Source organism: Corvus hawaiiensis, chromosome 9, assembly GCF_020740725.1.
Source record: "Corvus hawaiiensis isolate bCorHaw1 chromosome 9, bCorHaw1.pri.cur, whole genome shotgun sequence".
Classification (NCBI taxonomy): Eukaryota; Metazoa; Chordata; class Aves; order Passeriformes; family Corvidae; genus Corvus; species Corvus hawaiiensis.
In genome coordinates this window covers 9,442,275-9,459,934 of record NC_063221.1, presented here as the reverse complement: position 1 = coordinate 9,459,934, position 17,660 = coordinate 9,442,275, and the positions used below count along the sequence as shown (strand labels likewise).

The following is a 17,660-nucleotide window of genomic DNA, read 5'->3' as shown; positions in this document are numbered from 1 at the left end:
TTTATAGCAAGAATATTCTATGAAAGACAACTGAAACTTTTAATCAGAAATGTTAATTCAGGAGTGTGAAAGAAGAGCCACACTGTAACAGCCTGAAGATACAGCACAGCATAAAATATCAAAAATCTCCTTGATACATAATCCTAGTTTATTTCTCCTATGAATGCAGCATGTGGAAATACATAATTTTTTAATAGTTATGTTAGAGTAGTGTTTAAGGGATTACTTTATAGCTGACCTAAATATTCTTTCAGGAAACATAATGCTTTATTCTACATATTTTTTGTCGAATGCAAGGTACATATAGAAAAAACAAGATTTATTATTGCTCAGTATAAATACAATTTTTAAAATCTGGCCCATCTTTCTTTTAAATGCTACATTCAAAATGTTTGCAGTAGTAATAATGCAGCAATAAAAGAGCCTGCCCAGTTTTACTAAGGAAGTCAGTCCTGGGTGGAGTTTGAGCACTCAAGCTGTACCATGACATTTGTGCACAGCCACTCCAAACCCACCCTCCTGCTCCATCTGAAGGACTAATGAGGACACCAGTTGCTATTAGCCTGGCACACCTTTCCTTTTTCAATTTGTTCTTGAAGTCCCCACGGCTGTGAATTTCACGAACGTGGGACAATTCTGCCACCTAGAGCCCACGCATAAAGTTGCTTTTACAATCAATTTCTTTTAAAATATCCACAATTTTACTCTCAAAACTCTTAGTTGTCCAAAGTGATTAAAGTACTGTTAGTCTTGCTTCAAAATTGTTTTACCAGCTAAATTAAATTACTGAAACTCTAATTATAACTGTATTATTAACCCACTCACAGGTGACTTCACTAGTAACAATGGTCAAGAGGCATCAGAACAAAAATACGAGAACTGAAAGTAATTGAAAACATGATTTCTCACAACATTTACTTCAAATACAGTAGTTACTGTGAAAAGGATCAAACCTATAAAGAAAATACATTAATTTTAAAAATAAAATATGCAAGTACTAACTGCAGTAGTAATATTTTTCAGGTGGTAACACAAAACTAAAAATCATGACCACCACAAAGATCAGGTTCATATGGGGAAAAAAAAAGTTCTGCTCTTTAATACTTATGTACAAGAATACAGAAGACCACAAAAAAACAACATTCTGGAATAGTTCAGCTGCTGTATTAGATTAATTTGCAATTGTGGGTTACATCCAAGGTAAATGCCACACAGCAGGAAAATGCCAATCCCCCTAGCTAGGTCATCTATAAACTCCAATCATCCTACTCAGTTCTGGTCTTCTCTCACCACGCACACAAAAATACCCAGAAGCTGGGGATGGCACAGTGGGGAAATACAAATCAAGATTATGAAATTTAATACATAAAACTCACAGTCAAGATCTATGAAACTGAATTGGAGCTTGAGGTCTATTCTCTTCTGTATTAACATCTTGTGTCATGGGTAACAATACATTGGACATCAAGTAACTTTTTCCCAAAGAAAAGTACGGATAGCTAGTACATGCAACAGGGCGGCAATAACTAAGGATGTAAAAGCTAAAAACCTATGAAGGCTTAAAAAAGAAAGTTGTTTACTTAATCAAATCACTTGTTATACAATATAAGATTTCCATGCTTTCAAAACAAAACTTAAGCAGATGTGCTGGACAGCCTAGTCTAAGTCTTTCAGATAAGAACAGATATATAAATATAAGGATTAAGGCAGGAAAATATTTTATTTGAGTCAGGCTTACTTCCTACCTTACTAGAAAGAAAAAAGAACAATTTTTATATTAAAAAAGTGCTGTAATTTAGAATATTTTCTTAAAAATTTTGTATATATTAAGCAGGGAAAGCAGGAAAAAAAACCCAGATTGCAAGAGAATCAAATTCACCAGTCTGCAGCAATGAAGCAACAGCAAGAAAAAAACCAGACCATTGCTTCAACATTTCAACCTTGACCTTGTAAGTAATATACACTGAAAGGAACAAGGTTACACTGACAAAAAGATACAATTTCAGGATGTAAAGGTTATGAAACTGCAGAGACCCAACTTCACCTAACAGATCCCATACCAAGTCTTAATAGTGTTTCCATTATGAACAGATACCTGCAGAAAGAACCCACATCCCATCATTCCCATAGGTATGAACACACCTAACTCCATTAGAAACATGTTTACCTCAAATGCCACCTTCTCCTGTCCAACTTACATGGTTCTGCTTCAGTGCTTTTCCCTGGACTGTCTCCAGGCAGGCAGAAACGTTGATGCCACACAGGTCACTCTGGACTCCCAGTGCCTGGCACTGTCTTCAAAAGATTTACACAAGGCTCAAGGAGGACAAAAGTATTTACAGATATGCTAAAAGCTGAGAAATGCACCAGCACCACATGAGTGAATGTGTCTGCCTGGACAATGCACCTACATCAGGAGCGTGTAGCTGCTGTTCAGCTTCTCAGCTGAAGAGATTTAGAAAGGTTATGTGGTATAACCTTTAAGACTTCCCATATGTTTGACAGGCTGGATTATGTTATTTCCTTGTACATAGGGTTAGAGGTCACTCGAGAAAAGGTAATTCTAATATACTTGCAACTGTGAGAAAATAGAACTGAAAGAGTGCTGGCTGAAATTTAAAGTTTTAGCAATAATCTGTAGCACTTTCCCATGAACTGGGCCTGCCTGAGCTGGAGTTAATTCTCTCCCAGCTGCCCTGGTTGTGCTGCACTAAGCCTTGGTAGCCAGAAAGGTGTTGATAACAGCCCAGTGTTTTGGCTGCTGCTGAGCAGTGCTGGCCCAGCAGCAAGGCTGTCTCCACATTCCCTCCTCACCAGTGGGCTGGGGCTGAGCAGGATCCTGAGAGGACAGACAACCAGGACAGCTGACTCCAGGGATATTCCCCATCACATGACATGTGCTCAGCAGTAGAAGCTAAGAGAAATACGGAGGAGGGGCATTTCTTGTTACAATATTTATCTTCTGGAGCAACTGCTAAGTGTCCCCAAGCCCTGCTCCCCAGGAAGTGGCTAGAGATCTTCTGCTGATGGGAAGTGGAGAATACATCTTTTGTCTTCCTGTGCTTCCCCACACATCCTTTGCTTTTATTCAACTGCCTTTATCTTGACCCACACATTTTTTCCCCTCTTATTTTCTCCCAGCCATCCTGCTGAGGAGGGAAGCAGCTTGGTGGGCACCTGTCATCCATCCAGCCAAGGTCAACCCACCACACTCTACAAAAAAAAGGATGAAAGATTTTTTAAAAGAACATCTGAAATGCTCAGAGCTCACTGTTCATATCAGAACACTGGTTCATTTCAAAAAGTTCCAAAGTCACAAGGCCAGTATTAGTGCATTTCCAAAATTCCAGCTTTAAGATTTCTCTACACACAAGTAGAGCACGTTCAACACAGCCCACCCAGTTACCTTGCTGCTTATCTAAGAAATAGTTCTGAGCAATCTGGGAGATTAAAACTAAATAACTAAATATAAGTCAAGTACACCAGCAGTCACAGACAAAAATACACTCTCCAAATACACCTGTGAATGATGAAACTCCTGCTTAATCTAATTTGTTCCCACAGGAAAAATTCAAGTGCCAAATCCATTTACAGTAGAGATTAAATGAGGAGGTTTTTCTTTCAGCAGAGATTGCTGTAGCCTGCTACAGAAGATTATAAAAACCAAAGGATTTTTAGGAAGGAAAGCTAGAGGAAGGATGTGAAAGGAAGGAATCAATTTCAGTATAAACACAGCATTTTTTCTAGGTGTTTAATGGTTTGTTTTACAAAACAGCCTCATATTTATCTAAAAACATGTACACAACTGAAACCTGTGCAGAGCATTGATGCAAAACTTAACACTTCTAACACTTATGATAGTAAATAGTCTATGCATGGATTCAAAACTCTTCCTGAAATTAAATTCCTTTTAACAATATATACTGTCAAAGAGTTCTAAAATTAAGTTACTATGAGAAGAAAAAAAAACCTTTATACTAAACAGATGCAATTTGGCTCTGAAAAGTGATCACATAAAAATGCCACATTATTCATAAAAATCTAGAAGACTACACTACAGACTTGGGGAAAGCCAACAAATATTTAAAACAGAAGGAGCAGGATGACTCATCTACGAGCAATTAAATCAAACACTGCATTTCCAAAAGAGGTAGAACTGCACAATAATCATACAGAAAACTATGGAAAAATAACAAAAAGTTTTAAGCAAAGCATAAAAATAAGCAAGCAGATTAATGCAAATTGTAGAAATCTTAAAACCAAAAGAGGACAGGTGAACTGAAATGTCTGATTTTAGAAACAATAGGAACCTCATGGAAATCAGTAAAAAGACATCCAGGGATTAATGCAGCATCTGATCAAAAGAGGGTAACAGAGAGGTCATGCAGACAAGGGACCTGTGTGATGCATTACAGAAATCTTAAGGGTCAAATAAACTGGGAATGACACAACTGCAGAAGTATCTTCTACAATAGGACTATCAATGCACTCAAATTACACATTCTCATAAACAAAAAAAAAAACTCACAGCCAGGAAAAAAAAAAAAAATCACTGTAATTTCAGCAAGGGGAGCTTTGTGACCATGAAGATGCTGGCAATAAAAGCAGCAGCTGAAAGGACAGAATGCAAATATCATGAGAACTTCTTAAAATGTTAAAAAAGAACATTACATCACTGGAGATCTAAAAAAAATCCTGGAACAATTCTTATATAAAGAAAACTTCGGAATTGGGAAGTGTGTCCAAAAGGAGAAACAGTAAATGCTTCAGAAATACAGTTAATATTATTGGCATCTATGAAGAATTTAGAGGAGCATATTGCTGGAGGAACCAGTATTTTCTTCAAACATATCAAAACCAAAGGAAACCTGTTAGTAAGCTGAAAAAGTCAAGAGATTATTTTTGTACTGTGGCCTGATCTTCCTCGTGTTTCCCTTTTGCATCTTAAGCTATCTCTGCATCTTAGTTTACTACAGAGAACACTGGGAAAACTCACACACACAGGAGTGTTTGTCTGTGGAATAGAGCTTGAGAAGCATGCTCGGACTGAAGCAATTTTTGCAAAGAGACAACAAAATTTACATTTAGGAGTGCTCACTGTTTGTTACCATTCACCCAGGAGTTCCAAAGGAATTCACATATTTAAAAGGCATGCACTGCTGAAGTCAATTTTGGTTTTAAATACTCTAGGAGGATTCAAGAGATTGCAGATAAACCCATACCAAGCAGATAGTAAAAATTTACAATAAAAAGAATTATCAGGCACATCAGCAATTCAAGTATCACACAGAAGAGTCAAAACAGCATTTGCAGAGCAGTATCATGCTTCCCTGATAAAAATTCTTTAAAGGAATAGGGAAGTAGGGAAGAAATTATTTGCCTGAGACAACATATCTGGGTTTCTTCACTACTTTTGAGAAGGTCTTCACAAAGGTTCTTGAAACAGAAAAAAAAAAGGAAAAAAAAAACTAAACACAAACACCCCCCCCAAACACACACCAAAAAACCCTCCCAACCAACGTACAAATGAAAAACCTGAGCTGTTCTGGGATAAATCACAGCCCTCAGTATCACGTGATGTTTCCCCATCTACTTACTCTCACTGCTACTTGTTGGAAAATATAAACATTAACACTCGGTGATTTCTGTCCAAGCTATCAAGAATGTTCCTGCAACCCTGCACAAACCGAAATAGAAGATTTGCTGTTACGCCCATGACACTCATCAGGCTGCTCACAGTAACTGCATGCTAGAGTCCAAGAACAAACTTCATCTCTTGTTTCTTGTCTTTCTCCCTGTGTCATGTTTTGCTTAAAATCACTACCTCATCTCACTGTTACTACAATAAAACATCATCTCTCTCCCTACTGTCTTTGCAATTTCACTTGGAAGAAAAGTAGAGACAGGAATGCCATGAATGATTCACAAAAGGAAGGAAAGCTACGCAGATTCCTTCAGTACAAACCTTTCCAATGACTAAAACATCAAAGCTTTTACCCATTTATCAGCTGCTCAGCAGCAAGGCTGCTTCAAATCTCCCAGATTCAAAAAAGCAACACTCACCCTGTAGGCGGCAAACAGGGATGTGCCACATACCCAGTAATTACCCCATAATTCATGAATTAAAGTATTCTGCCACTAATGCCCTGGGACAATACTAGGAAATTGAGAGCTATGTAAAATGCTGTTAAAAATAAGACAAATGAAGACTGAGAGCTCATTTACTTCTAAACATTATTTTCCTGTGACAATACTTAAAAGAAGTAGTGAAGGCAAAGGATGCAGTTTAACAATAACCTCAGGGAAACAGACCCTTGCAATCTTTTAGAAATTGACTTAGTGCTTCCTTGAGAAATTTAGTGCCAAGTAGCTCTGCAATCAAGAAACCTTCACCATCCAAAGAGAGCAAGCTGTCAGCTGTGCTTGCAACCATGTTCAGAATGGCACGTAACCAAGTGCAGCCAAAAGTAGCATAAAGGAACAAAACCAGACAAAAGCCTCTTCATGGTAACACTTTCTGGTTTTGCTCATTCCAGCATTTTCCCTCCTTATTTCTTTGTTGTTTTGCACAGCTTAGAGGCCTTTGGACTTTCAATGTGCCTGTGCTGCTCTTTCTATCAGTTACCCCCCACTTTGGTCTGTTTCCAACCCCACAGGTACTTTCACGGAGCCCTCCCCGCTGCAGGGCTCAAGCCAGCTGTGGTTAAGAGGAATTAAGTGATTACTTAGTATCTTTTAAACGGCTGAAGCAAGTAGTTGGAGATACAATTTAGATTTGCTGTAATGTGATAAGGACAAACTCAGAATTCTGTCACTGTGCCAACAGCCCTGCGAGCCCACCTTTCATTGGAACACTGAGCATAATCCCCCTGTCATCTCTGATTAACAAATTACATACGGAAAATAAAAATGTCCTTTGCCACAGGGATCATAAAACATAGCTTGGTATCCAGAGCATTACCTTGCCTGTGCTTTGTAAGATTGTAGTTCTTGTCCTCCATACTCTCTCCCTGCTGACAATATCTCTAGTTACATCCACTTCAGCATCAACAAAACTTCGCTGTTTAAGAGCAGTTATGTCATCATCCAGATCAGTTTTGATAGTGGATCTTTTCTTTGCCATGATTTTGGCTTTGATAGCAGCAATTTTTTCCACTGACATAGCTTCAGACAAGGACCTAAATGAGCAAAAATAACAGTAGAGACTGAATAATTGCACAAAAAATTCTTCTGAGAGAATTTGTGAATGAATAACTTCATCCTGCTTAAAGTTTAAGATTATGCTATAAATCACAAAATAGTTACCTTATATACAAACTGAAATATTATATGGGCTTGGCATTGCTGTTTTGGGCATGAGAATCCAATTTGTGACAAAAGACTCACAGTACTAACACGAAGACCTTCCAAAAATCCCAAGTATACCAAACAAAAGTAAAGAATCCAAATGTAAAGCATCAGGGCCAACACTTTCATTTATAACAACATCTGAATTTCAGTTGTTATTTTTAGTGGATTACAATTTTGTGTCCAGTCAACCAACCCCTGGCTGCTCTGAGGCTTTCAAAGCATTAATCTAAATCTTGTCTGAGGTGCAGTTATGAGGACATGGTCCCTTGGAAGATGTGGCACCTTCTCAGACCATGCAGGCCAGGAAACAGCTGATGGTGGTAACCTTGCCCACATCAATCTGGGTTTGAGAGAGCTCACTCGAGTCCAAGAGTGCAACACCTACGTGTGTTTGCTCTTAATTGTAAACACAGAATTGGGCTGTCAGTGACCCCTACTGTTTTGCAGGTGAGCTGAACGAAAAAAGATAAAGACTGAATTGCACAATCCTAACTGTCCACACCAAATTCGCTATTACAGGGTTGGTTTGGTTTTTTTTGAGAATATGTGAAAAAATTAATGCAAGTACTGGTTGTGAAGTATTCTCCTTTACGATTAAGTTACTGGAAAGGGAACTTCTTTGTCTTCCTACTTGGTTCACAGCAGAGTCAAGCATGGAGTTGAAATTCACTGCCTGTGAATATCTGTATTTTTTTTAAAGGGGCAGTTTTTTACATTCAGCATTAAAAAAATTGGTAACTAGACAATACAAAGTAATTCAAACAATACTTAGTAATCCCCACTGCAGCATTGCAAAGTTGTGAAACACACAAGGTAGCATCCAAGTTATTAGTTTATACAAAATCACATGTACTTTTTGATTTTTTTCTTATTCTTAAGCTTCCTAATCATGCCACAATCAGATTTTTTTCCCCTATAGTTCCCTTTTAAGTACACCTATATAAGGGATAGGAGGAAGTCATTCAAAATATGTATTTTTCGTGTGATTAGCTGTAATTATGGATTTCATAAATGCCTCAAATCTGCACTGTCATAAGTGTTTCAAGGTCTGACTCCTCAAACATTACTGAGAGTATCCAAGGGAAGAGAATTTCCACTGAGAGCTGTTGAGCAGAATAAAACTGGCTGCTTTGAAAAGCACAAGAATTGTTATCCGTGCTGTAATTAAGCATTATGCATAAGGAAAAGTAGTCCCACCTGATCTGCTCTGTTTGCACGATGCCCTCTTTATGTCCTTCCAGCCGAGCTGCCAAGCGCTCCTTGTCGAGGCGCACACACTCCTCATCCTGGAAGGAGCAGTCATGTTTAAGTTCTTGTGCATTCTCTTTTCAAAAATAAATACAGCTAGAATTAAAGCTACTCAGGAGTATTTTCTTCACATTGCAAGGACAATCTTTATTTCCAATGATTTTTGATCTGGGCACCAGCATTAAGTGCAGAGCTATTGGAAATTTCCTCTCCAGAACCACAATTCTTCAGTTCTGACTTCTAACCCCTTCCAGTTCCCATTCACACGAACAAAAGCACTGTGTACACCCAAGCAACTCAATGAAATCCCTACAAAAACAGACAAACACTGTCATTTACCTCCACCCCCAATTTGTATTGATGACAGTAACTGTCATTACCTCTATTCTTGGTTTCTTTGCTTCTGCTAATATTTCATCTGCTGCTCTTTTAACTGCAAGAAAAAGAGGATGTTAAAAATGCAAGATTGTACTAGATTTTTATAAAATAAACCTCGAAGTTATTTCTTAGTTAAATTGTACCTTGAGTGGATCGTTGAAGACCAATTTCAAGTGGAGCACTTCTGTCTATGCTTGATGAGGTTGCTGCAATCAAACAGAACATTCAGTTTAAATAGAAAATCTTTGCAATAATATTTGGGTGTAAAAGAAAGAAGGACAACAGATGAACTACAACAGTGGAAACTATACATATTAGGTAGCAAAGGTGGTAAAACACTGGGACTAGAGGAGTGGAGATATTCAGAACCTGACTGAATGTAACGTTAAATCAGGTTGCTCAGAGCCATTTGACCCTTCTTTGAAAAGGGGATTGAACCAGGTGACCTCTTCTGGTCCATTCCAACATAAATTAATCAATGATTCTTTGATCTCTTTATACCACTCATAAAAGAAAACAGTCACAGTGAGAATTAGAACCTGGAATCGAGATCTGCCAGTTTGTCTAGGTTTTTTTAAAAAAGACAACCTGCTGATCCCCTTAAAATATATATAAAAAGTGATTTTACTCATCATATTACAGAAGTAATCTCCTATTCCCAGATACTTAAAATTTTAAGACCACCTACGAAACAGAGCATCTTACAAAGGTGGCATTTCTATTTTTCTCAGAGAAACCTCTTTTCTCTGACTATTGTTAACAAAAAATTTAAGATGATGAAATGCTAGGCAGATCTGCCAGACTGACAAAGCAGTGACTTGATATACTTTATTAAACTGAAGATTTCATCCCACACATTTCTTGCACTCAAGATCAATGTACTGCTGAAAGCTTCCCATAGTCTAGAAAAGGAAAAAACATACATGCTAACCATTCTAACACATAATTATTAACCAAAGTGGGTTAAAAGTGATAGTAATAACAATGTTCACTTCTAAACATACATGTAGGAATGCAGCTCCTGTCCAAGCAAAACAGTTAATTTCAGAACACAATTAAAAAATGCAAGAAATAATAACTTTGAGAAGTTTCAGCTCATTCAGTTAAGATGCAAACTGCCTGCTGTTACCCAGTCTCCCCTCCTACCCCTCACTTGTGCCATGAATATGAAGCAGTAAAGAGCACTGTGTGTCCAAGTCAGAAGAGCGTATCACTCACATGTCTCCCCATTTAGGTATGCAAGCAAGTCTTTCCTATCAGGTCTTCTTACCACAGGAATGTTTTCAGTCTGAAAAGACAGCAGATGTGACATTAAACTGTTCTTCCCTCACAGAGACTCTTGCTGAAGATTTTTCACTTTTACTGAAAACTACTCATTCACACAAAGACACGACCACGTGTTCTGCCACCCAAGAAAGCTTCACAGATCAGGCTTAAAGTGCAACCACATCCTAGAGGATGTTCAGCCACACAAAATTAAACACACAGCCTGCTATGAAACTGAAAGAGAGGGCAGCCTTTTTCCTCCTTCCCTTCAAACTTGCAAATAAGAACTAACTTTTATCTCACACACACACAGACTTCTCTGCCAGGAGTCTGTGTTGATGCATAGAAATCAAGTATATCAACCATGTTGTTCCAACACAGCACTGCTGTGTCAGGTACCCATGTAGCACAAGGAAATATGAAGAGTGGTCTCATAGAAAGCAGTCAAATGGAAATCAAAAGGACTTAAAAAAAATTCCTAACCCTAACTTTAAATTATTTTTTTCTTTATTTGTAGGGCTTAACCAGTAATTATTTGAATTGGATTGCTTACTTCCAAGTCCACTCCAAAGCTGTTCTGCTTTTCTCCATTCTGTAGCTCCCTGCCATCTCAGACACTAAAGGATCATCTAGATTGGGATCACTCTCACACAACAGATGGACAAAAGTACTCCTGAGTGTCATGCTGGAAACAACTATGTCCATAGAATATCAAGATAAATGCTGCCATTACTGTTAATAATTGGTTGACAAACTCTTTCTGTAAACATAATTGGGTGGTTTGAAGGGATAATCTGTCAGGAAGTGAATTGTCAAGAAAAATACTCCACCCTGACAGGGACTGTCATGTGATCCTTCTGTAAAGGTGATTGTTTTTAAATACTCACACACTTTGCTGCATATCATCCTCCCTTTCCCCAGCCAAAGCCATACACACAAGTGCTATCACCATTCCCTGAATATAACTACACACATATTCATTATCACAAGACAAAAATCACATTTTGTGTAGTCTACTTACCGCAGCACGACGGACATACACAGGATGGGAAAGGTGCACATTATTGAGCAGGAACAAGATAGAATCCAAAGTGTAGTATTCCCTGGGCTGGCCCTCTTTCCCTGTCCTGTAACACAGAAAAAGATTGGAACATTTAAAATCTTTTAGAAAAGGTCTCTTTTCTTTCTAGATGACAGTTTAAAAAGCAAGCAGTTAATATTATTATCAGGCTACTGCCAAACTAGTGAGCTCTCAATTGTGCTAAAAAATACAGGTGAGGGAAATGAGTTCTTGCAGCCTCTTCACTGAATGAATTGTAAGAAAAAACCTGTCCAAAATATTCCAAAGTAAGAGTTGGATGTGTTGTAAAGTAAACACGCAAGACCTGGGAAACCGTAAGTACACATTCCCCGGCACTGACCCTATTTATTCTGATTATCAAAGGAACTGTCTATCTTATGTGAGACTGCCAGAGAAACAGAACTGAGCTGCAAATGAAATAAAATATTATGTCACCTTCAAGTACAACAGGCCAGAATTTTCAGCACTAGAGAAAGCACAGTGAGACTTGGGATATATAAATTACACAAAGTCTAGGGAGCAAAGGGTTCAAAATGGTGCCAAAAGATCAAAATAAGGAGTTACTAGAAACTGATTGCACACAAAACCAGCGAAACCCTGAAGGATACAAAATCACAGTGAGCTCCCATACTGAAGTCAGACCACATCAGAGCAACACAACAATATCAAGTTCAATCTCAGCTTTCAAACAGCTTGTTTCAAAGATACAGGTTTTAAGTCTAAAAAGGAACTTGTTCTGTGCAACTATTCACAATTAAAAAAAAAAAAAAAACCACCACACCAAACAAGGCCAAATAAACCCCTGGTTTCATGTACATCGAGCATAACTCCCCCCTCTCACATGTTCACCCATTTTGCTGTTACTACAGGAAGCAATGCCTGTCCAAAACAAAACCTACTCCCTAAGCACTCCAACTGCTCTGAGAAACAGACCTGGCAGTCAGGAAAGCAGCAAGAGCAGCAATTCCACAGCCCACTCACACTTGGGACCTGTCAAACCCCAACTCCAGGCAGGACAGGGCTCCTCCACATTGCCCAGTCCCTCTCCCCAACCAGCTGGCTCACCTTAAAGCCTGAGGAAGAGAAGCCACCACAAAACCAGCCCAAAGCTATAAATTTAAGACTGGTAGAGAAGTTTCAGCAAACAAGAGATTTCAGGAAGAAACCCTTTCATTAAAAGAGTTTTCCTTCTAAGTATAATGGCTTTACTCATGGCTGATCATGAGCACCAAAACACACACCACAGAAGTGCCAACGTCACTGGGGGAAGGGAGAGGAAATAAAAAGTACTCAGTCACAATTTTATGGAGCCTGAAAGAGCCACACAAAAAAATCTACTAAACCAACAGAAGTGTAAGTCTGTTTTCTCCGTACTGTGGATTTAATGCCACCTACTGCATTGCTTGTTATTACTTTTCTGAAATTAGCTAAGAGTGCCCAATAACCTATTCAGAACTCATTATTAGCAGTAAAGTTCAAATCCTTACCTTCACAATGATGCCTGAGAAAACCAATATATGAATGACATGCAGAGAAAACAGATTCAGGATACTAGAATTGTGGAATGAAGGCTCTCTCTACTACTGCCCCTTCCTTCTGAAAACTTGGGTCTGCATGGGGTGGAGGGTGCCTGTATTTTTGTTGCTGCAGAGGAAAGGGAGTAGATACAGGATCTTTCTTTCAACTGCTAAGAAGCCAAAACTTGGCTTCACAACGACAGGCAGCCACCAAAACTGGATTCCTCAGCAAGGAACTGTCTGAGTTAGCAGCAAAACAGTAAGGATCTTTGATAAGGTGGTATCTAAACATACAGGGAGCACTGGCAGAAACAAAAGCTTCCTCCACACAGGCTCTGAAGTAAAGCCGTGATGTCACATGATACAGCTGTCACTTCATTTTAAAACAAACACTTTAGACTGTCTTAGTTCAGAATAACTCATTATTTCTTTGAAGTGTGCCATATGCACCAAGCATAATAGAAAAGTCCAGCTGGTCATCTATTCAAGTTTTAACAATATTTAGCAATAAATGACAAAATATAAAAACAAACAAATACCGAACCACTATCTATTAATTGAAAAAATACAGTATTACAAAGCCACAGGCATTGCCAAAGCTCAGCAGGGCACAGCTGGTACTTCACCACTTCAACCACACACACAAGAATTCCCTGTGCTCATTATGGCTCTAAGAGGATGTTTTATTAGGGGGACAAGATATTGCACATTAATGGGAAATCATCAGATGGACAAGCAGTTGCACACAAGGAGAAAATCTAAGCCTAAAGTGACCTTTCAACATCAGTGTGTGCTCATGCTAAATAAACAGAGAACCAAAACCAGGCAGATCTGAGGGTAGCTTGCCTCATTCAATTTACAAACATCCGAAGTAGAAAGAGAAGTTAATTCTCTTATTTCCCATATTCAGTTATGGCATCAATTACTTAAGAAAAAAAGTAAATCTTAGGAGGCAGACCTCAACAAACCCAGTAACAAACACTAAAGCAAAAATATAAGGAAGAGTTGCATCGCTTACAAAATAAATTCGAGCTTAAAAATGGAGAAAATGTTTATATAAAAGGAGAGAGCAAGTTTCACCTGCTTGTTTTTAACACCAAACTTACTTCCTTCTCATCCAGTCACCTTCCACCTGTGGGCACCAGGAATTTATTCATTTTTAACTGCTTTATTTCCCCTTTCCTGTTTCAAAGCCTGAAGTTTTACAGACATACTAAGGGCCTGTGTCTCATCCACACAACCAAGCAGAAATCTTTAAAAACACAAGACAAAGCACACGGAGTATCACACAACTGACAATACCCAGGGCTGGCTGCTCACTGTTTAAAAACTCAGCTGCACATCCAAACCCCTCAGCTGGGCAAATAAAGGAGTACATTTCTCTGGTAGGTTGATTCCTTCCTTCAGTTTTGAAACAGATTCAATAATCACTCTTCAGGGCCCATAGGTCAAAACACACAACCCACTTCATCTCAGACCACCTAGCCTTCTTCATGTGCCACCAGTAGTATTTCTATAATTATTATCTGGAAACTAAACCAGATGAAAGTTGCTTTTCCCCCTCACTTTTTTTTTTCCTCCAGGTTACCTTTAACCTGGCTTGGTTCCTCAGACCAATTCCCTGTTTGGCTGACACTTGTGCTAGCAGAGAGAGGAGGCAATGCAGGGCAGCACTGCTGACTTCTGCCAGCTGAGCTGCTCGAGGAGCCAGAGCTAAATGTCTCGTGGGACTACTTCTAATTCGAGCAGGGACAAATGCCACTGTGGCATTACTCTCTCCAAGCTGCAGATGCAATTACAGCAACTGTGCTGTGGACACCTAAAACAGAACTCCAGGTTTGCTCTGTGAAAGACTAAGCCACCAACATCTGCTCAGTGCAAGCATAATTTGTATCCTGTCGAGTGACCTGAATATAAAAAGCTTTGAATCTTGAAAGTTTTTGAAAATGTCCCTCCTGAGTGTGGCAATTACCTAAATTAGCATCTCCTCAAGTGTGGTGTTCAAGTTACTGAGCATGGCTTGCAGAACTGGTCTCATTTTTACAGTGTCTTCAATTTAAAGCTGAGACATGCAAAATGCCACAGTGGTTTACAAGAAATGCTGTGAACTGAGAGCAGTCTGATCCCATCAAAAGTTCAGAAGCCGCTGGTCTAAACCAAGATTTACTAATTCACCTCAAACGAACCAAAAGAACAACACCCCTCAAATTCTACCACACATCTACCCCAGGAGGTGAGCACTCACAGCTCTGACAAGGTGCTGCTGTGCTCAGAGAATCCTCTGGTCACCCACACATCCTTCTTGACCAGGAAGATAAAGCTGTACATAGCAAAGTTTGCTCTCCAGCTGCTTTTAGGCTTTTGGTAACAATTTCTGGGTCTAATTCCAGCTCTTCTGAGCAATAGAGCAGGGCTGCATATCAGTTTCTCGTTCCCTGCAGAAGGGCAATGAAACTTGTTTGTCTACTTAACCACTACTTGTTACCACTTGGGAAAAGCGACCTGTAGCAAGGAGACCACCACAACTGTCTACACATTGCCCAGCAAAAATACAGCCAAGGCTTTTAACTGCTTATCCAAATATTTTTCTTCCTCTTCAGTCTACCTACCAGTATCCCCCACTCAGCCAGGAAGCACAAATAACTCCTAAATTAGTTTCTGAAAGCTTGAAACAGGTAATGAAAAAGCATGTTTCTAGTTATAAATAGAGTGCAAAGTAAAATCAGCTCCAAAAAGTCCACCTACAAGTTAAAATAAACAAATAGGTTTATTTCCTTTCTCTCTTCCAGACTAAGGATAGTAATAGTCATATGATAATTATGAGAACAAAACAAAAAATAATTCCTTGTCAGACTTAACTACAAGTTCGAGGTTTTTTGAGAAATCTACAGGTTCTTCTGCTTTCCCACGAAGCTTCACAGGATAATATGCCCTCTTTGATCAGTACCTGAGCTTTAACAAGAAGCATTTTTTTTCTCTTGCGTTTGAAAGAGATTCATTGGAACCCTTCTAGTTAGGACATAAAAAAGCAAGCAGCTGCTAAATTCTGAGGAAAGGCAAACGAAAAACTCCCTTGCAATGCAAGCAATCCATACTATACTAGGAAATTCAACAGGTACAAACCCTCATTTTCTAGAAGTTTTCTAAAAGCAAGCATTTTATCTAATACAATCATTTAAGCCACATAAACACTCTCTCTACTTGTTCATTACGATAAGACCAACCGGGAAGCAGCCTGCATTAGGTCCTGCCCAGGAAGAGGCCTCAGGTGGGGGCAGAGCACCTGCACAGCTCACCAGAGGGAGCGTCGGTCTGGACCTTGCTGGCTTTATCCTGGTGCATCAAAGCTCCAGGAGAAGAGAAGCAGCCCCGACAACCCAAGGCAGTAGAATCAGACTATGCTGAGTGGGAACGGACCCGTCAGGATACCCAAGTGCCACTCTTGGCCCCGCGCAGGATACCCCAAGATACACCATGTGCCTGAGAAAGCTGTCCAAACAACAAGATAAAGCCTCTTTTTCACCAAGCACCCAGAAAAACTTGGGAGAAGCTGCCTCCTGCCATCTCATCGCATGAGTCTGCAGGACGCGGCTCCGCCGGGCGGCACGGACAGCAGCGCCGAGAGCCGAGGAACGGCCCGGTCCCGGCCCCGCGGCTCTCCTGGCCCAGGGCAGGAGCTGGGAACGTTCCCGAAGGGAGCGGCGAGCGCTCCCTGCCCGGCCGGGCTGCCGGGGGACAAGGATCGCCCACGGGACACGCGGGCAGGGCACCGCGGCCCCGGGGCCCTGCGGGAGGCGGCAGCAGCCCGCCCGTCCCCGTCCGCCTCGCTCCCTGCAGGGCGCGGGGGGGCCGAGGACGGCGGGATCCCCGACCCCGCTGCCCGGGCGCAACTTCGGGGCAACTTCTCCCCCCGCCCGCCCCTTTCCCCGGCCGCGTCGCTCACCCCCAGATGACATAGTTGGTCTTGACGTTCTTGGGCCAGGAGAACTCTCCGAAGATCACCTCGTCGCCCTTGACCACGATCTCCTTCTTCTGCGTGTTATACTGCCGCAGCACGCTCAGCACGTCCGCCATCTTCGCCCGGCCGCCGCCGCTCCGGCCGCCGCCGCCCGCCGCAGGACCCCGCCGGCGCGCCCCGGGCTGCCCGCCGCGAATGCCTGAGCCAACGCCGCCGCGCCGCCTACAGGGGGCGACGCCGGACGCGTTGCCATGGGAGCGACGTGCCCCCCCCCCCCCCCGCCCCCGCGAGGGGGGCGGTACTGGCGGGGCGATGAGGCCACGCCCCCTCCGCCCTCAGGGCGCTCGCGGCCCCTTCGCCTTCACGGCGGCCCGGGCGGGGCCGGGTGTACGGGCGTAACCTTCACCATCGTGGGCACACAGAGCTTTCCTGGGTTTTGTGTAAAAATAGAGCCTTTGCACACAATTACTGCCCAAGTTTACCGGCGCTGCTTCTCTTCTCTGGAGCTTTGATGCTTCCGGGTGTCCGCCGAGTCACGGCGCGGGGCTGCGCCGCGCTCCCCGGGCGCGCCGGGATGGTTTGGGTGGTGGTAACGAGGAGTTTTGCTGGTGCTGAAGAGGTTTTAGAGAGTGCTTGAAGGGGGTTAGTGGTGCTAGCAGGGTTTTACAGGTGCTGGGATGGATTTGGGGGTGGCAAAACACAACTAAAAAGGGTTTTGGGGGTGCTGAGGAGGTTTGAGGGGATTGGGGATGCTAGGATGATATGTGGTACACTAGGAGGAGTTTTAGTGGGGCTAAAGAGGTTTTAGAGGGTGCACAAAGGGATTTGGGGGTGCTAATAGAGCTTTAGGGGGTGCTAGGAG

At 41.3% G+C, this 17,660-nt stretch overlaps 1 protein-coding gene across 1 annotated transcript in view; it reads right to left on the bottom strand.

Annotated features, from left to right (window-relative positions):
- Positions 1–16,950, bottom strand: part of CDC73 (cell division cycle 73) — a 101,732-nt gene extending 84,782 nt beyond the window's left edge. Inside the window, exons 1-7 of the mRNA XM_048312472.1 lie at positions 16,784–16,950; positions 11,264–11,369; positions 10,195–10,264; positions 9,120–9,182; positions 8,979–9,031; positions 8,548–8,636; positions 6,962–7,178 (exon numbers count right to left, since the gene is read on the bottom strand). Of these exons, the coding sequence (XP_048168429.1) occupies positions 6,962–7,178; positions 8,548–8,636; positions 8,979–9,031; positions 9,120–9,182; positions 10,195–10,264; positions 11,264–11,369; positions 16,784–16,914 (729 nt within the window). The 5' untranslated portion in view covers positions 16,915–16,950. The remainder of the gene's footprint in view (positions 1–6,961; positions 7,179–8,547; positions 8,637–8,978; positions 9,032–9,119; positions 9,183–10,194; positions 10,265–11,263; positions 11,370–16,783) is intronic.
- Between the last annotated feature and the right edge of the window lie 710 nt (positions 16,951–17,660).